Here is a 25356-nt window from a genome sequence, read left to right as displayed (position 1 = left end):
TCCGACTTCAACTGTATGTATGTCTGTGTGTGGGTGTGTTCGCCCTCAAGTAAAGCAAAAAATGTTGACTCACCCTACAGTATTTGTAGACTAGTTCAACGTCAATGCCATCCTCCTCTCTTCATGTTGGCAAAATGGTCTATGGCTCTGTCCAGTGGAGATTTTAGTATGTAAATCTTTGTGGGGCAAACTAAAACATTTTTAGATGCATGCCAGCAAAGCCACTACACAACACAACATTAACAATACATTTTTTGGAGGATAATGGTGAAAAAAAACGGTGCCCATAAACTGTTAGGGCCTACATAAAGCTGTCCCAACAGCAGAGTCCCAACAACCGTCCCAACACCTTACCACCGCAACACATGGCTATCAGCGTAGCCTTGTCTGGCAGRGAAACAGTTCATTCAGCCTCATTTACTGCCTTTAAAAAAAACATAGCTYATATGGCTGACTTGTTTAAACAAATGTGGTTCCTATTGACAATTGAGATGTACAAACTATGACATAACAGGACGTTGAGCGGAWAAGAGGCAATCCGTATTTTCGATTAAGACATGAGCTAGGACAGACGTAGTCAATATAACTATTTGTTCAGCACTTTTGAAATGCACAGTGATAGAATGGGCTGTTCTTCCAGTATTCTCCCTGTACACCAAGTCAGAACCYCAGGATAACTAAAGGGGGCATATAAGCAGACAATGAAAGCTCTTACAATATTTGATGATGACATTTCTCTAAAACAGGCTATAGGCTACATGTGTACCACCAAGTCAGAACAGTAGGCTAAATGATGAGGGGAAAAGGGACTGAATTATTAGGGTGAGGCACATGGGCTACTAACAGCTTACTATACAACATACACTTAGTATTACTTTCTAAGCTACATTATACATATCTCCCTGGCATATTACATGCATCAGCATACAATATATTTTTGGACTCACATTGTTTTGCTGTGCTCACTTCAACAGGAAGGTGACACAGTGGTAATTTGAGGGCAAGTTTTGTCATCAAACTTTGACATCAAAGTCTGTCATTCTCTGGATTTATTGTGCTTTCAAGACAACTGGGAACAACAACAAAAAAACAATGTCGAATTATGATGTTAGTAATCTTCAGGTCGGAGCTCTAGACTTGGAATTCTTTCAAAACTTATTTTCCCAGTCGGAGCTCGTTTTTTGTTGTTGTCTTGAACTCACTAAAGTCTGAGATTTCCCAGTTCCGAGTTTCCAGTTGTTTTGAATGTGGCAGAAGTCATGCTGGATTGAAAGCGTGGCCAATGTTGAAAGTTTATCCTTTTTAAGCTTGGAAAAGAGACCCTTAAACCCAGACATGGACCACACATGCACTCCACTGAATAGATGTCCTTTAGATGTTTCTTAAATTGGAGTTCACCTGTGGTAAATTCAGTTGATTGGACATGATTTGGAAATGATTTGGAAATGCACACACTTGTCTATATAAGGTCCCACAGTTGACAGTGCATGTCAGAGCAAAAACAAAGCCATGAGGTTGAAGGAATTGTCCGTAGAGCTCCAAGACAGGATTGTGTCAAGGCACAGATCTGGGGAAGGGTACTCAAACATTTCTGCAGCATCGAAGGTCCCCAAGAACACAGTGGCCTCCATCATTCTTTAATGGAAGACATTTGGAACCARCAAGACCCTTTCTAGAGCTGGCCACCTGGCCAAACTGAGCAATCGGGGAGAAGGGCCTTGGTCAGGGAGGTGACCAAGAACCCAATGGTCACTCTGACAGAGCTCTAGAGTTCCTTTGTGGAGATGGGAGAACCATCTCTGCAGCACTCCACCAATCAGGCCTTTATGATAGAGTGGCCAGATGGAAGCCACTCCTCAGTAAAAGGCACATGATAGCCCGCTTGGAGTTTGCCAAAAGGCACCTAAAGACTCCCAGACCATGAGAAACACAATTCTCTGGTCTGATGAAACCAAGATTGAACTATTTGGCCTGAATTCCAAGTGTCACGCCTGGAGGAAACCTGGCACCATCCCTATGGTGGTGGCAGCATCATGCTCTGAGGATGTTTTTCAGCGGCATGGACTGGGAGACTAGTCAGGATCAAGGCAAAGATGAACAGAGCAAAGTACAGAGAGATCCTTAATGAAAACCTGCTCCATAGCGCTCAGGACCTCAGACTGGGGCAAAGTTTTACCTTCCAACAGMACAATGACCCTAAGCACACAGCTAGGACAATGCAGGAGTGGCTTCGGGACAAGTCTCTGAATATCCTTGAGTGGCCCAGCCAGACCCCAGACTTGAACCTGATCTATCTCTGGAGATACCTGAAAATAGCTTTGCAGCAACACTCCCCATCCAACCTGACAGTGCTTGAGAGGATCTGCAGAGAAAAATGGGTGAAACTCCCAAAATACAGGTGCGCCAAGCTTGTAGCGTCATACCCAAGGTATTATACCCGAGGCTGTAATCGCTACCAAAGGTGCTTCAACAAAGTACTGAGTAAAGGGTCTGAATACTTACGTGAATGTGATATTTTTTTATTTATACTAAAAATCTGTTTTTGCTTTGTCATTGTGGGGTATTGTGTGTAGATTGAGAGATAAAAAAAAAATGTTTTTAGAATAAGGCTGTAACGTAACAAAATGTGGAAAAGTCAAAGGGTCTGAATACTTTCCGAAGGCACTGTATTTAACGTGATTTGATGTCATTTTATCTGTGGCCAATGACTTTGAGGCTTCTTGGATGGGCACTTCTAATGTAACTCCATGGCAGCACCCAAGGGGTTTGAATTTTTGAGCTCTCCCCATAGATTTGGCGGTGACGTAATGTCCTCATGAGTGACAGACCACTGAGCCAATCACGGCGCAACTAGAGAACATTACCAACCCATACACTCAATATTTTCCTCTGGCTGCCCCACTCCCACGGAAAGCACTGAGCTAGGCTGAAACGSCAGCATTTTGGAGTTGCCTTACTCAAGAAAATACAGCTTTTTTAACTCAATTATTTTCTTTTTTTCATTGTTTGCAAACTGATATGTGACACGTATTAATGCGAAAATAACATGCAAAACATGCTAAACAGGTGGGCTCTACCCCACCTGCCCTGAATGGCGGGTCGCCACTGGCTCTGTCAAACAGTACACTTTTAGTTTTTGTTGTCATAGCTAAAATGCTTGCTAGCCTGACTTCCTTGCATGGGCAACAATGAACCAGCTATGTTAGATAGCTAGCTAGCTAGCTAGCTAGCTAGCTAGTTTATGTGAGCCAACCAGGCTACATCTAGGCTACGTATTGAACTTCAATCATCTCAGGCCAGTGGCACAACATATTTAGTTAAAGGTAGATCAGAATCGGCATTGGCCTGTACAGAGAATTAAGTCAAAAACACAAGTTAAAATCCCAATCTCCATCCATGGCTTAGGAAAGGGACGATTTGGCAGGCTAGCTACTGTAGGACATCAACACAAGCAGACRAGAAACTTTTTTCTGAAAATGACGTTTTGCAAAGGAAGTCATTTGATTGGTCTGAAGCCAAATCCAAACTGGCCTCCCTTGGGGGGTGTTTTGCTGCACCAGCACAACTCACAGTTGAGTTAAGCTAATTATTTTATAAAATGTTTTTTCAAGGGGAGCCAAATGCTTGCTGGCATCAATCAATCAAATGRTACGGCTGCAAAAAGTTATACTCTTTTGGTCCAGACAGTATCAGATACATGGGTTCCCATACTGAGACAGACGGGCGCTGTTTCCCTTGCTCAGATGATTTCAGCCACTTGCGAATTGACGGAATATTATGAAAACAGAGAGATACTAAGAGAAATTAATTATAATTGTATTTATTTATTGGTGAAATATTTGGGGAAGCCTGGCTTCCCTTGGCATCCATGAATACACAKCACTGCCCGGAAATCAAAAGTTACAAAAGCTGTGCCTAAAATASTGTATAAGAGATCATACAGAATATTTTGCTGTGACTCTTATGTGGATGATGTTAAAAATATTTGTTGGTCTGATGTGATTAATAAGGAGCATCCAGAAGCTTTACTTGATGAATTTATTAAATTGCTTCTTCCAATTATTGATAAACATGSACCTGTTAAGAAACGGACTGTTAGAACAGTTACGGCTCCATGGATTGATGAGGAATTGAAAAACTATATGGTTGAAAGAGWTGGGGCAAAGGAATCTGGCTGCACATCTGACTGGCTGACTTAATGCAAGTTGAGAAATTATGTGACTAAACTCAACAAAAAGAAGAAGAAACGGTATTATGTATTAWGCCAAGATCAATGATATAATGAATGATGGAAAAAAACTTTGGAGTACTTTAAATTTAAATTATGGGCAGAAAGACGAATTCAACTCAATCTTTAATCGAATCAGATGGCTTATTAATCACAAAACCATTTGATGTTGCCAATTATTTTAATGATTACTTCATTGGCAAAGTGGGCAAAATTAGGCAGGAAATGCCAACAATGAACAGTGAGCCATCATACTCATGCATAAAAAAATGAATAATGAACAAAAAGCATTGCACGTTGGAATTTTGTAAAGTTAGTGTGGGAGAGGTGGAAAAAATTATTGATATTGATCAATAATGACAAACCTCCTGGCATTGACAACTTGGATGGTAGCTGACTCTATAGCCACTCCTATCTGTCATATCAAAGCCTAGAGGAATGTCTTTGTCCTCAGGCCTGGAGGGAAGCCAAAGTCATTTACTGGTTCTAACACTGGCCTGTGTGTCCATGTATGCTGATGATTCAACCATATGCATGTCAGAAACCACAGTTAATGAAGTCACTGAAACCCTTAACAAGGAGGTGCAGTCAGTTTTGGAATGGGTGGCCAGTAATAAACTGGTCCTGAACATCTCTAAAACTAAGAGCATTGTATTTGCTACAAATCATTCCCTAAGCTCTAGACCTCAGCTGAATCTGGTAATGAATGGTGTGGCTGTTGAACAAGTTGAGGAGACTAAATTACTTGGTGTTACCTTATATTGTAAACTGCCATGGTAAAAACATATAGATTCAATAGTTGTAACGATGGGGAGAGGTCTGTCCATAGAGTTACTCTTCTTTTTTGACACCACACTCCAAAAGCAAGTCCTGCAGGCTCTAGTTTTGTCTTATCTTGATTATTGTCATGTCATGTGATCAAGTGCTGCAAAGAAAGACCTAATTAAGCTGCAGCTGGCCCAGAACAGAGCGGCAGGTCTTGCTCTTCATTGTAATCATAATATAAATACTATGCATGCTAGGCTCTCTTGGCTAAGAGTTGAGGAGAGACTGACTCCATCGCTTCTTCTTTTTATAAGAAACATTAATGTGCTGAAATATAAAAATTGTTTGCATAGTCAACTTACACACAGCTCTGACACACACTTACCCCACCAGACATGCCACCAGGGGTCTTTTCACAGTCCCCAAATCCAGAACAAATTCAAGAAAGTGTACATTATTATATAGAGCTATTATTGCAATGAACTTCCTTCCATCTCATATTGCTCAAATAAACATCAAACCTAGTTTCAAAAAACAGATTCTCCCGTATTTGACCTAGATATTGTGTGTATGTATAGATATGTGTGCCGTTTTTAAATTATATGTAGTTCTGTCCTTGAGCTGTTCTTGTCTATTAATGTTCTGTATTATGTTATGTTTCATGTTTATTAATTGGTCTTTTCATGAATCAGAGTAGCTCTGAAAAAGATCTGATGTGAAAAGACCAATTAGTGGAAAAAATATCAGAATTGGGCTGGCTGTGTAAACACAGCCTATGTGCCCCAGCCTAATCACTGTTGGTTTGTTATGGTGCAATTAGGGCAACATGGGAAAGAAACTGTACTGTATCATGAAAGTGCTAGAGGACTTTTTGCCAGGGCAAATGAACCCCTTCTCTCAAAATAGGTTGAATATTTGATGTGTAATAACTTTTCTTCTCCATCAACCAGATGTGAGCAGAGCAGAGTGAATAATCATTCATTTATCCCATATTAATATGGGTTATAGAGATTCAACAATTTCAGTAGCTACTGAGAATTTTGACGAGTGGGACTGTCTGAAATACATTGAATTCAATATATTTAATACATTGAATTCAATAAATGTAATGACTAAGCAGGAACAAACTTGAGGAAAGTTTCAGAACCTCTAGATAAGAGATGGAGTCTGTCTAGCTATACATATTTTGTGTGTACAGCCCATCTGTATACAGTAGAGTAATGTCTTAGAAATACTTAAGCACTGTATGTTGAGCCAAGTATGGAAGCTCTTGATAAGCTCTTGGGCTCCCGAGTTGCACAGCGGTCTAAGGCACTGCATCTCAGTGCAAGAGGTGTCACTACAGTCACTGGTTCAAATCCAGGCTGTATCACATCCAGCTGTGACTGTGAGTCCCATAGGGTGGCGCACAATTGGTCTGGGGTAGGCTGTCATTGTAAATAATATTTTTTTCTTAACTACTTGCCTCGTTAAATAAAGGTTAAATAAAATGTATAATATAGGCTGTCTATACAGTAGGTATTAATGTTTAATACAACGCAGTGCTTCCTTTGTAATACATGAAAAGAAGGACATATGGTACTGTACAGAAATACCTATCTGAGCATAATTTGTATGCACTGTCTGTAGGCATCTACAGAGACTGTTGCCAAAACAGATGTGGTAATAGGCCTTCTCTTTTCATTTCCAAGTGGACTCTTTTCAGGTCATTAGCAAAAGCTCATAATTATCTTGTAACTCAATCAACAGATCAAGATCAACAGCTGCCTCATATGCGCAATTAACCTGTATATGACATTGAAGTGGTTGCTTATTGCAATGATATGTTCTTGACTCCCAAGTATAAAGTACATTGGATCCGTCACACACAAAGTAATTCTGTCTCATTCAATAGTCAGTGCCCTGTTATCTAATTGATGAGAGGGATTTTTTTCAGGAAAACAGCTAACTTCCTGCATTTCAAGACAATTTATGTTGAAAAAAAATTCAGTTTTATAATGCTATTCTACACTTTTTGCTGTGATTCAGAGAGAAAAATGGTCTGTTTTATCACTCATCTCATGCATTGTTCATATTTTGCCATGAGGCTGAGAAAATTTAGAATTTTTTAAGCTAGTTTCCTGCGATTATAGTTAATTTGCTATCATATTGCTACCTGAGGGTCCCCGACCTCCATGAGGCCCACAACCCCCGAAAAAACATTTGGTTGGCAGACCCCTGGAGTTAGAGGCACGTGATCTGCGAGCCTGTTTGTTAATCTGGCCCTGAAAATAGTAAGGTCTAGACACTGCCTTTCATCAAATTATAACAGATTGAATACGGTATGTGGGTAGTGGGTTAGTGGGTTAGTGACCACCCATACGTAAAATGCATGCATGACTGTAAGTCGCTTTGGATAAAAGCGTCTACTAAATGGCATATATTATTATATATTATATACCAGTCTTGGGTTCACAAGTCCATCTGGTTATAGACAGATATAAACCGTTTTAAACAGGATCACTGGACACTGATTTATCTGTTAGGGGAAAGAGGTAAATATTAGGGTTTTATTTGATATTATTGTATGGAACATATTATGCTGCAATTCGATTCATAACAATATTGGATAAAGGATAATCAAATAAAAAGCTACAGAGGCTTACTGTGTGTCCCCAGTGTTTGTGTTTTTAACATTAGTTACAAAATCAGCTGTGGGATACACAGTAGTAATATTAGAAGTTTAGGCTTTCACATTTTAGCCTGAAAGTCTGCGTTGAGTTGCATTTACTAAGATATATTACATTTGGAATGTATCTACTCTGCATCTCCTTTCTCTGACAGAATACTAGAAATTAATCATAGCAATATCCTACAACACCAATGGCCTTTCAATGAATATGTCTGTCTGCCACAATTTGGTTTAGCAAAGAAGCGTTTAAAAAATAAATTTGGTTTTGCAAAAAATAGATAGGATTGCTGCATTAACATAACTAAGGCCACACACATTAGTAGTGACAGCCGAGTTGACGCTGGGTGAAACCAGTAATTAGTGGTTGAGTGCTGAGTGCAGCCTCATTTAAAAGGCCCTTTAGCATGCTAGGAGTGAGTCACTAACTCTCACAGAGATGCATGCCCCAGCCACTGACCTGGCAATCTCTTCCATTTTGGGCAACGCTGTGAGAGTCCCAAGTCAGAGTGATTATTTCTGCTCACACGAGACCGCATACTCACGAAAGGTAGCAGTGTCCTCAGTGCCCATCCTAGCTAGCCAGGGGAAACATTCTGTTTAAAATGACGACACTGATTTTAAGGTTTCTCTCGGCCTGAAGGGAGAGGAGAGAAAGGAGATGTGCGTCCCAAATGACATCCTATTCCCTTTGTAGTGCACTACTTTTGGTCAGGGCCCTTAAGGCTCTGGGCAAAAGTAGTGCACTATGTAGGGAATAGGGTACCATTTGGGACACGATCAGAAGGACCAGTTGCCAGTCAGTTCCACAGTGCGATGTAGTTTCTTTGGATGCGTTTTGGACTGTCAGTGTAGATACAGTAGGTGTGTTTGCCTTAACAGAGGCCAGGGGTCATATCAGTCATTATTTGTGTCCCAAATGGACCCATATTCCCCATATACTGTACTATCAAAAGTAGTGCACTATGTTGGGTATAAGGTGCCATTTGGGATAAAGCATTAAGGGCCCATTGACCCAGTGCGAGTTCTCTTCCGCTTGGTGCCCCTGATTGTTTGTTAACGCTTCTGTAGCCTTTTTATAGACATTGCTGCCTGATGCCGTACTGTGTGTGTGTGTTCCCCCTGAGGCACGCTCTCTGTGTCATACTGTGTGGCTCTCACCCTTTCTGACACATGCCACTTGTTTCTCCTGGCAGGGATTGGGTGCGTTTAGCAGAAAAAGACTAACGGGAAACAAAAGTTGATTCTGACATACAGTTTGTTTTCAAGCCACTCTCTTCCTGCAGCACACTGACCAGTTTGACTATTATGTTCTTCACACTCAGTCCATCATCACCTTTGTATTGCACTTGACTCCTCCTGAAGAGACTAACATGTCGGTAACATACTTACACACTCTCTCACARAGARGTCTGAGACCCTTAGGGATCTATGGAATGTATACAGTTCCCATTTAGGGTGCTGAAGGTGTGTCACYTTCTGACCATAGTTCTTTTGTGTTTTCTTTGTTTTAGTGTGGTCAGGGCGTGAGTTGGGTGGGTTATCTATATATTGTGTTTCTATGTTGGGTTTGTTGTTTGGCCTAATATGGTTCTCAATCASAGGCAGGTGTTTGTCATTGTCTCTGATTGGGAACCATATTTAGGTGGCTTGTTTTGTGTTGGGTTTTGTGGGTGGTTGTCTTCTGTCTTTGTGTTCATTGCACCAGATAGGACTGTTTCGGTTAGATTCACTTTTATTATTTTGTTTGTGTCTTGTTCAGTTGATTATTATTAAAACATGGACACTAACTACGCTGCGTCTTGGTCCGATCCCTGCTACACCTCCTCTTCAGACGAAGAGGAGGAAATCTGCCGTTACAAGGTGTTTGTCGAGGAATTCTCTACTACACTATGTTCCATAACCACCAACCTACACAGAATATTTAGAGTGCAAATTCATGACGTGTAAATACATTGGTTATTATTTTTTATCCCCTTCTTTCTCAGAATTTCAATTACGATCTTGTCTCATCGCTGAAACTCCCCAACAGGCTCGGGGTCGAGTCATGCGTCCCCCGAAACATGACCCGCCAATACACATTCTTTAACACCAGCCCGTTTAACCCGGAAGCCAGCTGCACCAATGTGTCTGAGGAAACACCGTTCAACTGACGACACAAACCCTCCCCTAACACGGATGACGCTGGGTCAATTTTGAGCCGCCCTATYGGACTCCAGGTCACGGCCGGTTGTGARACAGCCTGGGATCAAACCCGGGTCTGTAGACCGCTACGCCACTCAGGAMGCCATTATGTTGGTTATTCTATCCATCTCTCCATTTACTTTKTTTTTTATTTAACCTTTATTTACTCATGGAAAAAATCACATCCATTTGATTATATCTGTAATATAATGGGAATCTTTCCTCTCCAGTAAACCTACTCATTATTTAGTTAGTTAGTTAGGAAGCGGAAATTCAGTGCTCAGAAGCCATGATTTTTTAAACAATTTAAAACAAGATACAGTGTCAAAGCATCTTAAACATGATAGCTGATGCTGTAGATCAGGGATCATCCACTAGATTCAGCGCGGGCCGAGTGGATGGTCAGGGGGCCGGATATAATTACAAATCATTTGTAGACCGCAACTAGCCCAAACAGATATAATATTTGACTGAAACATAATCATTTCAAACCTTGCTTACATTGTATACAATCACGAAATCTCTCTCTATTATACGGCGGAATACTTTGGAACAGATTCCCAAAATGAAAATCACTTGGAGCTGATTTGATGACATTTTTACAGTCTTTTATGCCCCCGGCCAGATTTGTCCCGCGGCACGCCAGTTAGATTAATGTCTTGTCACTGGTCTTTGCCTGCCATCTGCAGCCTATAAGATACGATGTCATATGAATAATTCATTGAATTCAGAATATGAATGTGCATGATGTAATCACTGTACACCTTCTTTCTACTACACAACTGACCAATTAAATACTAACATCTAAGATGAGTTAATCAAACATTGAATTTCTTTTTAATTAGGTGAGTGGAAGACATCCAACATGTAACTTCCTTCTGGAGCTTGAGAAAGACCAGGAGGAATGTCTTGTGAAGCTGAGGGAACAAGAATCTTCAAATGCCTCCAAAGGTGACACCATCACGGCATATTTTGATTTCACATTTATCTCCTCATCTGACAGTTAAGATAAACCGTGGCTTGTGAATAGATTTCCGAATATTCCGGGATTGGAAACAGACTGCATATTTTGGTGAATGGTGCAAGATTATTTTTATGAAACTTTTAAAAGAATATGTGAAATCTCATCTTTTCAAGTGCCTTTGAAAGTAATGGAAAGTGAATCCCATGTGCTACTCCCCAATGCCTCTGTCAAATGAAATGAAGACTCAATAGTTTCTTAGTCCAGATTAGCATCACAACTCAGATTGTGACCACAAACTTTGATGTATTGTCACTTTCCATTCAAATCTGAATAGCTTGCACTTTAACTATCTTGAAGTAAATGTTGAACATGTTGAAGGTTCTACAACTCKTGCCTATGATCATTCTACAAAACGTTATGCCTGCAAGCCCCACCATGCTGCCGACTTACTATGTTGAAACTTTACTGTGAGTTATAGCCAAGGCTGTGCTACATAAATTAAACTAATTGGGTAGAGAAATAATGTTAATTGTCAAGGGAATTAGTGTACGTTATCAAAGACAATACACTCAGTCTTTGGCTTTCTTTCTGAGTCCCGACACAAAAACAATGTGTATATTTCTGGGCTTGTGTTTGTGTAATATTAATTTAATATTCGCTGTCTAGCAGACACCTTATCCAAAGCGTATGGATGGCCCCAGCGGGAATCGAAGCCACAACCCTGACGTTGCTAGCGCCGTACTCTTACCAATTAAGTCAACTGTGCTTCGAAAGCATAGAGAGCATCCAGGTCAACATTAAAGGGAGCAGGGTTTTCATGCATCAGTTGCCCTAGGCTAATATGATTATGAAACATTTAGCATTAAAAAATCGGTGTTTGTTAGCGCCAGTAAACACTGTGGGTGGCAATATGCTCAACATTTTTATCTTATAGTGTGGTACTGCACTGCCATTGTCATACACTGTATCACAGATATGGAGATACCAAAAAGCAGGAGCTGCACTTGAAATAATATCACCAGAGCCCTATGCACGATAAATGGAATAGGGTGCCATTTGAGACACTGAGAGACACATATTATACCACTAAGAGAGTGCAGAGACACTCATGTGGGTCACATCGTGAATATGTATTTTTTTGTCCGTTTTTCACAATGTGTTTTAATGTCATTAATTCTATCTGATGTTAATAGCTTTCTTTTTATAGAGCTAGCTATGTTATTTACAGATGGAGGCTTTCTCTTCTGTCTCTTATCTCTGGAAGGGAGCGAGCTATGTTTTACTMGGCTAAGGCTAAGCGCTCGATTTTTACAACTAAGATGTGGCAAGTGACACTTTGCTTCTTGAATGTCCAATATCTTGAAAACTTGACTGCTGACATGCAAAACATTTTGGGACTGTATCAAAAGTGGACTAATGAAAAAAAAACATAAATATCGTATTTTGTGGACTTTTCCTTTGTATGCCATTTTCCTTTGTACACCCTTTTGTTTAATTAATAACAAAATATTTCAGGAGTCAAGTTTCAGAGAAAGGCTTTCTCAGCCTTGGCCTTCCTCCTGACATTGGTGAGACAAATAGATTCACACATTTAGCCACTTCACCCCCACACGGAGAGTCTATCATAGAGTTTCATAGTACCAGTAGCCTAATGGACTATCATTCATTCTGAAAGAGCCTATTGCACTGTATGCTGTGCATACACTATGTATGTGAGGCATTTATCATATTCAATACTGCTACAGTATGATGCTATCCATAATGAACAACTTGTAGGGTGAGGGTATGGTCTTGAATCCCCTATGGCAAAGTAGATTTGCTTTGGGAAATTGTTGCATGAGGTAGGCAACTACAAATTTCACAAAGATGAGACAAACAAACAACTGTCTTGAATCGTTGTATTAATATTAAAACTCTGCTGTCTAATCTCTTGACAGGAGCGGGATGCAAAGCTATCTGGGATAACATAGCATGTTGGGGCCGTGCAGAGGTTGGAGAGACAGTATCTAGAGAATGCCCCAGAGTGCTCAAGACATTCTTTGGCAGAAATGGTACAGTATTGTAGCCTATAGTTTTCTTCATATATGAATTCCAATTTCAATATCAATGTCAAAGTCACATTTCTGGGTGGATTTCTGTAAGTGTTGTGTCCCACATCATGCAAATGTTAGAGATGTTTGAGATTTTCCTCAAGCAATGTTCTCATATTGTCTGTAATGACTACAGCTCAGTAGCGGCGCGTGAGTAAAATCACCGGGGAAGCCAAGCCAGAAAAAAAGCCATATTACAACATACAGTACCAGTCAAAAGTTTGGACACCTACTCATTCCAGGGTTTTTCTTTATTTCTACTATTTTCTACATTGTAGAATAATAGTGAAGACATCAAAACTATGTAATAACYCATATGGAATCATGTAGTAACTAAAAAATATATTTMATATTTGAGAATCTTCAAAGTAGCCACCCGTTGCCATGATGACAGCTTTGCACACGCTTGGCATTCTGTCAACCAGCTTCATGAAGTAGTGACCTGGAATGCATTTCAATTAACCYGTGTGCCTTCTTAAAAGTTAATTTGTGGAATGTCTTTCCTTCTTAATGCYTTTGAGCCAGTCAGTTGTGACAAGGTAGGGGTGGTATACAGAAGATAGCCCTATTTGGTAAAAGACCAAGTCAATATTATGGCAAGAACAGCTACAATAAGCAAAGAGAAACAACAGTCCATCATTACTTTAAGACKTAAAGGTCAGTCAATGCAGAACATTTCAAGAACTTTMAAAGTTTCTTCAAGTGCAGTCGCAAAAACCATCAAGCGCTGTGATGAAACTGGCTCTCATTAGGACCGCCACAGGAAAGGAAGATCCAGTGTCACCTCTGCTGCAGAGGATAAGTTCATTAGAGTTACCAGCCTCAGAAATTGCAGCCCAAATAAATGCTTCACAGAGTTAAAATAACAGACACATCTCAACATCAACTGTTCAGAGGAGACTGCTTGAATCAGGCCATTGTCGAATTGCTGCAAAGAAACCACTACTAAAAGAGACCACTACTAAAAGAGACTGAAGAGACTTGCTTGGGCCAAGAAACACGAGCGATTAGACTGGTGAAAATCTGTCCTTTGGTCTGATGAGTCCAAATTTGAGATTTTTGGTTCCAACTGCCGTGTCTTTGTGAGACGCAGAGTAGGTGAACTGATGATCACCGCATGTGTGGTTCCCACCGTGACGCATGGAGGAGGTGTGATGGTGCTTTGTTGGTGACACTCTCAGTGATTTATTTAGAGTTCAAGGCACACTTAACCAGCATGGCTACCACAGCATWCTGCAGCGATATGCCATCCCATCTGGTTTGCGCCTAGTGGGATAATCATTTGTTTTTCAACAGGACAATGACCCAACACACCTCCAGGCTGTGTAAGGGCTATTTGACCAAGAAGGAGAGTGATGGAGTGCTGCATCAGATAGCCTGGCCTCCACAATCACCCGACCTCAACCCAATTGAGATGAGTTGGGATGAGTTYGTTCGCAGAGTGAAGGAAAAGCAGCCAACAAGTGCTCAGCATATGTGGGAACTCCTTCAAGACTGTTGGAAAAGCATTCCAGGTGAAGCTGGTTGAGAGATTGCCAAGAGTGTGCAAAGCTGTCATCAAGGCAAAGGGTGGCTACTTCGAAGAGTCTCAAATATAAAATATATTTTGATTTGTTTAACACTTTTTTTGGTTACTACATGATTCCATATGTGTTATTTCATAGTTTTGATGTCTTCACTATTATTCTACAATGTAGAAAATAGTAAAAATAAAGAAAAACCCTTGAATGAGTAGGTGTGTCCAAACTTTTGACTAGTACTTTATGTGTTGTGATAATTGCGTTGTTTGCTCTATAACCTGTTAGTTCATATGCTTTGTGACCGTGATATATATGCCTAAGGCCAAGACAATAAGAAGACACAGTGGAAGAATATATTCAACCACACCTTTGTTTTAATCACAAAACCGGTGAAGTCCACAAAGCATATTGCATGAAACAAACAGTTACATGACCTACAGTGTGGTCAAGCAAGTTAATGTTTCCGACATTTTTGGACTACTTAACAACTACTGATATAGAACCGCTATTCCAGCACCACTTCAACATCATCTAATCACCTCTGCTTAGTCTAATACAGTGACTACTAAAAGATACCAAAAACAATTTAGTCCAATCAAGCTAAATATGATGTGGCTGTCCATAGTACTGATTTATGTGTGTGTGCGTGCATGCGTGCGTGTAAGTAGAAAAAACATGTTGACTCACCCTACTTGTAGAGAAACGCCAATGGCATCCTCCTCTTTCATGTTGCCTAAATTGGTCTGACTCTGTCATACAGTACACACTTTAAGTTTTTGTTGTCCTAGACTACCTGGCTAAAATGCTCACTAGCCTTAACTTCCTTTCATATGGGCAACAATGCGCCAGGACAGCTAGTTAACATTAGCCTAAAGTTACTACATCTAGCTACATGCTGAACTTCCCTCCTCTCAGGACAGGGGCACAATGTATGAATTTATGGAGAGTTAAGTAAAACCACACGTCCAAATCCCTATATCCATCCATGGCTAATTTAGGAAAGGGACGATTTTAGATAGCTAGCTAGCCGCCGGAGGACAACGACACAACGAGATGCAACAATTCAAGTTTTCTGTCAATGACATTTGGCTTCTAATGTGATTGGTGTGAAGCCAAATCTAAACTGGCTTCCTTTGACACCTTTTTTTTGGTGCGCCAGGACCATTCAAAGCTGAACTCTCTCAGTTTAGCTCAACGCTGATAGGCTTCTATTTTAAATATTTTTTTATCATGGGAGGCGAAATGCTCGTTGGCTTCCCTTGTACTCAATGCTACGGGTGGCAACAATGTCATACTCTTTTTGACCAGACTGCATAGATGGGCTACACATACTAGACAGAGGGGCGCTGTTTCGTTCGCTTGGATGCTTTCTCCGGTGAGATACATTGAACCTCTTGCGAGTTGAAGTACATTTATGAAACACAGCGAGATGAAAGATAAATTATTATGTATGTTTTTTTTKTTTTTTCCTGGTCATCCATGAATACAAGCCACTYCTACAGCTACACTACAATGTTATGTGTGCATCTTTCCAGGTAGAGCTCACACCATTTTCAGGATTTGGATTCACACCAGACCAATGTTCCTAATTTCACAGAATTACAGAGGTGCACAGACCAGTGTAATGTAGATTTCCTACAGTTGGAGCGCATTGAAAGCCAGAAACAAAAATMGGCCCCAAGTATACAGTGCATTCGGAAAGTATTCAGAACCCTTGACTTTATCCACATTTTGTTACTTTACAGCCTTATTCTAAAATGTATTAAATAAAATAAAAATCCTCAGCAATCTACACACAATACCCCATAATGACAAAGTYAAAACAAGTTTTTTGAAAATATTCCAAATATAAAAACAGAAATACCTTATTTGCATAAGTATTCAGCCCCTTTGCTATGAGACTCGAAATTGAGCTCAGGTGCATCGTGTTTCCATGGATTATCCTTGAGATGTTMCTACAACTTGATTGGAGTCCACCTGTGGTAAATTCAATTGATTATACATGATTTGGTAAGGCACACACCTGTCTATATAAGGTCCCACAGATGACAGTGGATGTCAGAGCAAAAACCAAGCCATGAGGTCGAAGGAATTGTCCGTAGAGCTCKGAGASAGGATTGTGTCGAGGCACATATCTGGGAAAGGATACCAAAACATGTCTGTAGCATTGAAGGTTCCCAAGAACCCAGTGATCTCCATCATTCTTAAATGGAAGAAGTTTGGAATCACCAAGACTTTTCCTAGAGCTGGCCACCCGGCCAAACTGAGCAATCGGGGAGAAGGCCCWTGGTCAGGGAGGTGACCAAGAACCCAATGGTCACTGTGACAGAGCTATAGAGTTCCTCTGTGGAGATGGGAGAACCTTCCAGAAGGACAACCATCTCTGCAGCACTCCACCAATTAGGCCTTTATGGTAGAGTGGCCAGACGGAAGCCACTCCTCAGTTAATGGTACATGACAGCCTACTTGGAGTTTGCCAAAAGGCACCTAAATGACTCCCAGACCATGAGAAACAATATTCTTTGGTCTGATGAAACCAAGATTGAACTCTTTGGCCTGAATGCCAAGCGTCACTTCTAGAGGAAACCTGGCTCAATCCCTGCGATGAAGCATGGTGGTGGCAGTATCATCCTGTGGGGATGGTTTTCAGCGGCAGGGACTGGGTGACTAGTCAGGATCGAGGGAAAGATGAATGGAGCAAAGTATCGAGAGATCCTTGATGAAAACCTGCTCCAGAGCGCTCAGGACCTCAGACTGGGGCGAAGGTTCACCTTCCAACAGGACAACGACCCTAAGCACACAGCCAAGACAATGCAGGAGGGGCTTCGGGACAAGTCTCTGAATGTCCTTGAGTGGCCCAGCCAGAGCCTGGACTTGAATCCGATCTAACATCTCTGGAGAGACCTGAAAATAGCTGTGCGTCCAACCTGACAGAGCTTGAGAGGATCTGCAGAGAACAATGGGAGAAACTCCACAAATATAGGTGTGTCAAGCTTGTAGCATCATACCCAAGAAGACTCGAGGCTGTAATTGCTGCCAAAGGTGCTTCAAACAAGTACTGAGTAAAGGGTCTGAATACTTCAGTAAATGTGATATTTGAGTCTTTTAGCAAACATTTCTAAAAACCTGTTTTTGCTTTGTTGTTATGGGGTATTGTGTGGTTTTTTAAATGTATTTAACTAGGCAAATCAGTTAAGATCAAATTCTTATTTACAATGACGGCCTAGGAACAGTGGGTTAACTGCCTTGTTCAGGGGCAGAACAACAGATTTTTACCTTGTCAGCTCGGGATTTGATCTAGCAACCTTTCGGTTACTGGCCCAATGCTCTAACCACTAGGCTACCTGCCGCTGTGTGTAGATTGTTTTTTCTCCCTCATCAATCGACACACAATGTAATCAATTTTAGAATAAGGCTGTAAAAAAGTCAAGGGGTATGAATACTTTCCAAATGCACTGTCTATCGTTCTTTTGTAGCCTATATACTATGGCAAAATTCTTKATTGAATCATGGTGAATTACACCAAGCCAAATTGCACCAAGCCAAGAATGATACAGTATGTTCTGCACTGCATGGACTAGAGGCAAAATTAATCATGTCTGCTCACTCCACAATCTCCAATGGCCCATGTGGCAGCCTAGGATTCTGTGGAGCTCTCGTCCTACCCATCACTACTGGTGACAGTCTAGACGAATCTGTACTGACACTTCATTCATTATAAACTAATTACCCAGACAAAGAGTATGATAGATGATAGATTACTGTAAGATCATTGTATTTACATTAAGACAGGTTCCAGTCTTATGATGAACGCCCCACATTCTAGATACCTCCGACTAAATGTAGCTGTGTGAAATTGAATTGGAGAGGATGAGTTGGGCATGTAAATTGGCTTGGAAGATGTATTTGTAACAGAAAACTCTGGGATCCCTATAGCACCCGTCAAGCCTACAAGTAGGTAGGCTGCTGTGGCAGGGTCTGTGTAGAGTAGACTGATGGAGTGTGACATTCAAAGGAGTGGAGAAAGAAAGAGGCCTGTGGTTGTAGTCCTAAATAGTGTGTGGCAAAGTACATTACATGACATTAGAATCTGGGTTCATTCAGTACACAACTGACTAAGTCGAAGGCTTCTTTGAATTAAACATGCAACCCTTTCGCTTCCCAGAGAGAGAGAGAGAAGTTTTTGTGAAAAAAACTGAAAATGGCATCTATTTGRTCTTGAGAAGACTGTCTGAATGTTTTTTAGAATAATTTGACACTGTAAACAAGAACCAGTTGAATGAAACTTTAATGGAAGCCATCATGCGTCATGCTCAAAATGGAATCACAGCCACTAAGCAACCACTTAGTGTTGTGTGTGAAGCCATGTGTAGCAAATCACACAAACTTTTTTGGTTGACTTGAGTGGGCATACAAAGGAGGATCATCTTAGCAGAATAAATATCATTCATCAGATTCACTTACCAGAGAAATCAAATAATTGTGTCTACAAAAAAACATGCTGCAATTTTCTTTGACTATGATTTATGAAAGGAATAACCATTTATAAGTCTTTTAGAGATGAGGCAATACAAACATTTAACTGACAAAAGCAATGTTTTTCTCCTACCCACAGGAAACATAAGTAAGAACTGTACAGAGGACGGATGGTCTGAAGTTTTTCCCCAAATAACCCGTGTGTGTGGGGCAGAGGAAAAGCATGATAAGGTAACCAGGGTGATGTTCTCTGAGAGTTCTAGCTCTCTGGTCTCTCTGGTGTTCTAGATCTCTAGGTCTCTGGTCTCTCTGGTGTTCTAGGTCTTTGGTCTCTCTGGTGTTCTAGATCTCTAGGTCTTTGGTCTCTCTGGTGTTCTAAATCTCTAGGTCTCTGGTCTCTCTGGTGTTCTAGATCTCTAAGCATCTGGTCTCAGTGGGGTGTTCTAGATCTCTAGGTCTCTGGTCTCTCTGGTGTTCTAGATCTCTAGGTCTCTGGTCTCTCTGGTGTTCTAAATGTCTAGGTCTCTGGTCTCTCTGGTGTTCTAGATCTCTAGGTATCTGGTCTCTATGGTGTTCTAGGTCTTTGGTCTCTCTGGTGTTCGAGATCTCTAGCTCTGTCTCTCTGGTGTTCTAGTCTCTAGGTCTTTGGTCTCTCTGGTGTTCTAAAGTCTCTAGGTCTCTTGGTCTCTCTGGTGTGCTAGATCTCTAGGCATCTTGGTCTCTCTGGTGTTCTAGATCTCTAGGTCTTTGGTCTCTCTGGTGTTCTAGATCTCTAGGTCTCTGGTCTCTCTTGGTGTTCTAGATCTCTAGGTCATCTGGTCTCTCTGGTGTTCTAGATCTCTAGGTCTCTGGTCTCTCTAGTGTTCTAGATCTCTTGGCTCTTGGTCTCTCTGGTGTTCTAGATCTCTAGGTCTTTGGCTCTCTTGGTGTTCTAAATCTCTAGTCTCTGGTCTCTCTGGTGTTCTAGATCTCTAGGTATCTGGTCTCTATGGTGTTCTAGGTCTTTGGTCTCTCTGGTGTTTCTAGATCTCTAGCTCTGGTCTCTCTGGTGTTCTAGATCTCTAGGTCTTGGTCTCTCTGGTGTTAGAATCTCTAGTCTCTGGTCTCTCTGTGTCTAGATCTCTAGGCATCTGGTCTCTCTGGTGTTCTAGTCTTGGTCTCTCTGGTGTTCTAAATCTCTAGGTCTCTGGCTCTCTGGTGTTCTAGATCTCTAAGCATCTGGTCTCTCTGGTGTTCTAGATCTCTAGGCATCTGGTCCACTGGTGTTCTAGATCTCTGGGTCTTTGGTCTCTCTGGTGTTCTAATCTCTAGGTCTTGTCTCTCTTGTGTTTCTAGATCTCTAGGCTTCTGGTCTCTCTGGTGTTCAGATCTCTAGGTCCTGGTCTCTCTGGTGTTCTAGATCTCTAGGTCTTTGGTATCTCTGGTGTTCTAGGTCCCTGGTCTCTCTGGTGTTCTAGATCTCTAGGTCTCTGGTCTCTCTGGTGTTCTAGATCTCTAGGCATCTGGTCTCTCTGTGTTCTAGATCTCTAGGTCTTTGGTCTCTCTGGTGTTCTAAATCTCTAGGTCTCTGGTCTTTGCTGGTGTTCTAGATCTCTAGGTATCTGGTCTCTATGGTGTTTTAGATCTCTAGGTCTCTGGTCTCTCTGGTGTTCTAGATCTCTAGGTCTGGTCTCTGGTGTTGTATCATTGTTCAAAGTTTGAGCAAGAAACATTACATGATATGACATGCAAGTAGCTGTGTTTGGAAATACAACACTGTAGTCTATCATATATCAGATATTTTAATCAAGGTATTGGTACATTGTACATTAAAGAGAAGAACATGACAATGTTCTTGTGTGAGTGATTTTCGATTGTTTTTATATAATATAACATTTGATTTAGTTTGTGTTCTGATTTCTGGGTGTGAAGGCCCTCATGCTGATAATGAAAACTAGCCGTATAACCCTTTGCTAAATGCATGGAAATTCTGTCCTCGGTCTGGTGTAGTGTGTTTTTGTATGTGTGTGTTTTTGTGTGTGTGTGTGTGCGTGRGTGTGCTCAATTCCACCTGATGCCTTGAAATACAGATGAAACACAGGCGCCTTAAAAGCTAAATAAAAAATCCTGTTCACCGTGGCACCCAGCTGTCTCCTCAATCTGAACATTGTACCACGTGTGTCTCAAATGGCACCCTGATAWTTCCTATATAGTGCATTGCTTTTTACCAGAGCCCTGTMGGGAATAMGATGCCATCTGGGACACGGACTCCAAATTACTGTCCTCCTGGTTGGCCCAATACAGCAGATGTTAATAAGAGGCCAAGTAGCAGCAATGTTCCAGGAGGAAAAATTAAGAAGACTGATGATTCATACTGCTATTCCACTGCCCAGCATTTGATCAGAGCAATTTTCTTTGAAGAAAGCTGAACCAGAGATAAGCCCCCAAAAAAGAGCAATCAAACTCACAAATGACCCATTAATTTAAGGTCATTTAAATAATACTACCAACAGTAATTCTTGTTTGGCAAACTGACTGTAGTTAAATTMCTGGCCACAATTCCCTACGATTCACTTGCTTCATTCAGATTGAGGAATGACCTCGAACAGCCTATTGTGCTCTCTGCGCTCTATTCTCTTGGAGGTTATCTAAGAGGCCCCACTGGTCTGGATCACAGAGTCACCGGTGGCACTCTACTGATCTCCATATGAAAATAAAACTCCTACTTTCTTAAATATTTAATGCACTAAAATGTTTTTCTCTAACCGAGTGGCCATTAATCTGTGAAATTCACCAACTGTACTCTCACCCAAGCCTTTCCRCCTGTTTGCCCATGTTAAGGCGAAGTCCAATCTTTCGGAATGGAAAATTCATCTTCTCTCACTATGAAAAATAGATAGGAACACATGTTTCCTATATGACTTGTTTCACACAGAGAGTTCAGAACTTTTGCAATGCCTGCAATACTGTAGTGAAGCCAGGAATTCTTGAAATTGGTGGAGGGGCAAGAAGTACCAAACGATGRCCCTGCCATTACCAATACAGTGCAAGCTCTTTGGGAACCCTCTTCTGGGATGTAACCTCTAGTCCGAGTGCCAGTCTGTTTATGCTATAATGCCAACTCCTTGTCACTCCTTGTGTTTGGCTTGACATTGAGAGAGATCACCTAAATATTAATTGGCTTTCATCAAGCCATCCACTCAAGAAAAAGCTGTAACATGGTTCAGGTTATCAGTCAACRTACCAGGGTATTTTTAAACAGCACAGGAATGAAATTGATCACATCATTACCAATGCTGCAGAAATCTGCTCCAAAGCAGTATCCAAATCCATTGGATGTACAGTAGTGATCATAATATTGTAGTCATATCTAGAAAAAACTAAGTTCCAAAGGCTGGGCTTAATATAATGTATAAGAGGTCATACAATACGTTTTGTAGTGATTTCTACGTTGAAGATGTAAAGAATATTTGCTGGTCTGTGGTGTGTAATAAGGAGCAACAAGACACTGCACGTGACATGTTTATGAAATCTCTTATTTCAGTTACTAATAAGCATGCACCCATTAAGAAAATGCACAACCGATTGGTAAATGTACTGTAAACTGAGAAATCATGTTACTAAACTGAACAAAAAGGAGAAACTGTACTATGAAACAAACATACAAGATATAAAGGGCTCTATTTTAACAAAACTAACACAATGGTAAATCTAAGCACAGGAGGTAGCGTTATAGGTTCAGGGGTGAGTCAAATGTATTTTTGCTATTTTCACTTTCACAATAATAGGCTAATTTGCTGGCATTGGCGTGAAAGGGGTGGGTTTTGATGAATTTGTGGGTTTGTCGAGGAATGGCCCCTCACTGACCAATCAGAAAGTGCTCCATGGCAAAATATGTGGTTGCTTCAAGTTGTGTACTTACAGTCTTTTATGTATTGCCTTGGAATCAACTCCAATTCCAATGTTAGTCCGTTATAGTTTGTTAAATGGCTTACAGACACAAAAAAACAAAAGGTAGACCTATTTTTGCTAAATACATMAACTTGAATCCATTTGCAGTCCACACTGTTCTAAGTAATTACATGGCTTCAATAGCATTCACACTGATATAAGGGCTAAGCCTACTGTAAATTTCATTATGGCTGAGCATGGACATGAAAAACATTGGCAATAAGCAAGATTAAATGAATGATTGATAAGGCCTAAAAAGAGAACAAATAATTCTAATCAAATTCTAAACAAAATAACAACTAGTTTTAAATAGGCTATAGTATGTCACCATCATTTCTCCCTCTGGGCATATAATATTAAAACAACGCAGATTATGGAGGGTTTTATGCACCTCCAAACTTTTCACAGTTGCTGGACAAAGATCCAATATATATAGATAGGGGGAATGTCCACTCACCGTTATGCTGCTCCCAAAAAGGCCTGTTTAATGAACATAATCAGAACCATTTTACAGATCAGATCGCATTCACACATCTCCAGAAGTTGCATTGCAAGCGCGCCACGGACGTTGTCACCATAAKACCAGGAAGGTGAAATATTCTAATAAGTTAGGTTGTAATAAAATTAAARGAAAAACAAGKAGGTTTTATAAAAACTATGTAAAATGTAATGATATCATAAAATCGTCAGGATAAAAAAGACAAGCATTGCTGTTGAACCAGACTTCATCATAGTAGGCCTAAGGGAGGGCTCGGGTTTTGAACATATGAAACAGAAAACATGCAATTTTACGAGGTTCACCGGTATTCACAGAGGTTGAAATCTCTCGTTTCATGACGGGCATAGATACGTGAAGAGACACAGACACGCGCARATGATAATATATGCACTATACACACACGTACACATGGAGATTGTGTTGTTTGGTAGTAGAGTAGTGACCTGAGGGCACACACTTAATGTATTGTGACATTTTATTGTATATACTGTGCATTCGGAAAGTTTTTAGACCARTTATTCTAAAATMGATATATTTGTTTGTTTTTTCCCTCATCAATCTACACACAATACCCCATAATGACAAAGCAAAAACWGGTTTTTAGAAATATCACATTTACATAAGTATTCAGACCCTTTACTCAGTACTTTAMTAAAGCACCTTTGACAGCGATTACAGAGTCWTCTTGGGTATGACGCTACAAGCTTGGAACACCTGTGTTTACAGAGTTTCTCCCATTCTTCTTGACAGATCCTCCTAAGCTCAGTCAGGTTGGATGGGGAGTGTTGCTGCACAGCTATTTTCAGGTCTCTCCAGAGATGTTTGATCGGGTTTTGGCTGGGCCACTCAAGGACGTTCAGAGACTTGTCCCGAAGCTACTCCTGCGTTGCCTTGGCTGTGTGCTTAGGGTCATTGTCCTGTTGGAAGGTGAACCTTRGCCCCAGTCTGAGGTCCTGAGRGCTCTGGAGCAAGTTTTCATCAAGGATGTCTCTATACTTAGCTCCGTTAATCTTTCCCTCAAGCCTGACTAGTCTCCATGTCCCTGCCGCTGAAAAACATCCCCACAGCATGATGCTTTCCTTCCGCTTGGCATTCAGGCCAAAGAGTTCAATCTTGGTTTCATCAGACCAAAGAATATTGTTTCTCATGSTCTGAGAGTCATTTAGGTGCCTTTTGGCAAACTCCAAGTAGGCTGTCATGTGCCTTTTACAGAGGAGTGGCTTCCATCTGGCTACTCTACCATAAAGGCCTGATTGGTGTAGTGCTACAGAGATGGTTGTCCTTCTGGAATGTTCTTCAATCTCCACAGAGGAACTCTGAAGCTCTGTCAGAGTGGCCATCAGGTTCTTGGTCACCTCCCTGACCAAGGCCCTTCTCCCCGATTGCTCAGTTTGGCCGGGTGGCCAGCTCTAGGAAGAGTCTTGGTGGTTCCAAACGTCTTCCATTTAAGAATYATGGAGGCCACTGTGTTCTTGAGGACCTTCAATGCTGCAGAAATGTTTTTGTACCCTTCCTCAGATCTGTGCCTCGACACGATTCTGTCTCAGAGCTCTACGGATAATTCCTGACATGCACTGTCGACTGTGGGATCTAATATAGACAGGTGTGTGCTTTTCCAAATCATGTTCAATCAATTGAATTTACCACAAGTGGAATCCAATCAAGTTGTAAAAACATCTCACGGATGATCAATGGAAACAGGATGCACCTGTGTTCAATTTCGAGTCTCATAGCAAAGGGTCTGAATACTTATATAAATAAGGTACAAATAAGGTATTTCTGTTCTTTATTTTTAATGCATTTGTAAAAATGAAATAAAAACAGTTTTCACCTTCTCATTATGGGGTATTGTGTGTAGATTGATGAGGGAAATTTGTTTATTTAATCAATTTTAGAATAAGGATGTAATGTAACAAAATGTGGAAAAAGGGAATGGGTCTGAATACTTTCCTAATGCACTGTATATTTATTGTAACGGCCTTAATTTTGCTGGACCCCACGAAGAGTAGCTGTTGCCTTGGCAGCAGTTAAT

At 40.8% G+C, this 25356-nt stretch overlaps 1 protein-coding gene across 1 annotated transcript in view; it reads left to right on the top strand.

The window, feature by feature from the left end:
* LOC111978942 (vasoactive intestinal polypeptide receptor 2-like) overlaps positions 1-25356 on the top strand; it is a 55434-nt gene that overhangs the window by 20733 nt on the left and 9345 nt on the right. The window contains exons 2-4 of the mRNA XM_024009190.2: positions 10691-10796; positions 12747-12860; positions 19035-19126. Of these exons, the coding sequence (XP_023864958.1) occupies positions 10691-10796; positions 12747-12860; positions 19035-19126 (312 nt within the window). The remainder of the gene's footprint in view (positions 1-10690; positions 10797-12746; positions 12861-19034; positions 19127-25356) is intronic.

The sequence above is a fragment of the Salvelinus sp. IW2-2015 genome, linkage group LG19 (assembly GCF_002910315.2).
Source record: "Salvelinus sp. IW2-2015 linkage group LG19, ASM291031v2, whole genome shotgun sequence".
NCBI lineage: Eukaryota > Metazoa > Chordata > Actinopteri > Salmoniformes > Salmonidae > Salvelinus > Salvelinus sp. IW2-2015.
The sequence above is the reverse complement of the archived record's forward strand: the minus strand, read 5'-3'. Positions and strand labels throughout refer to the sequence as shown.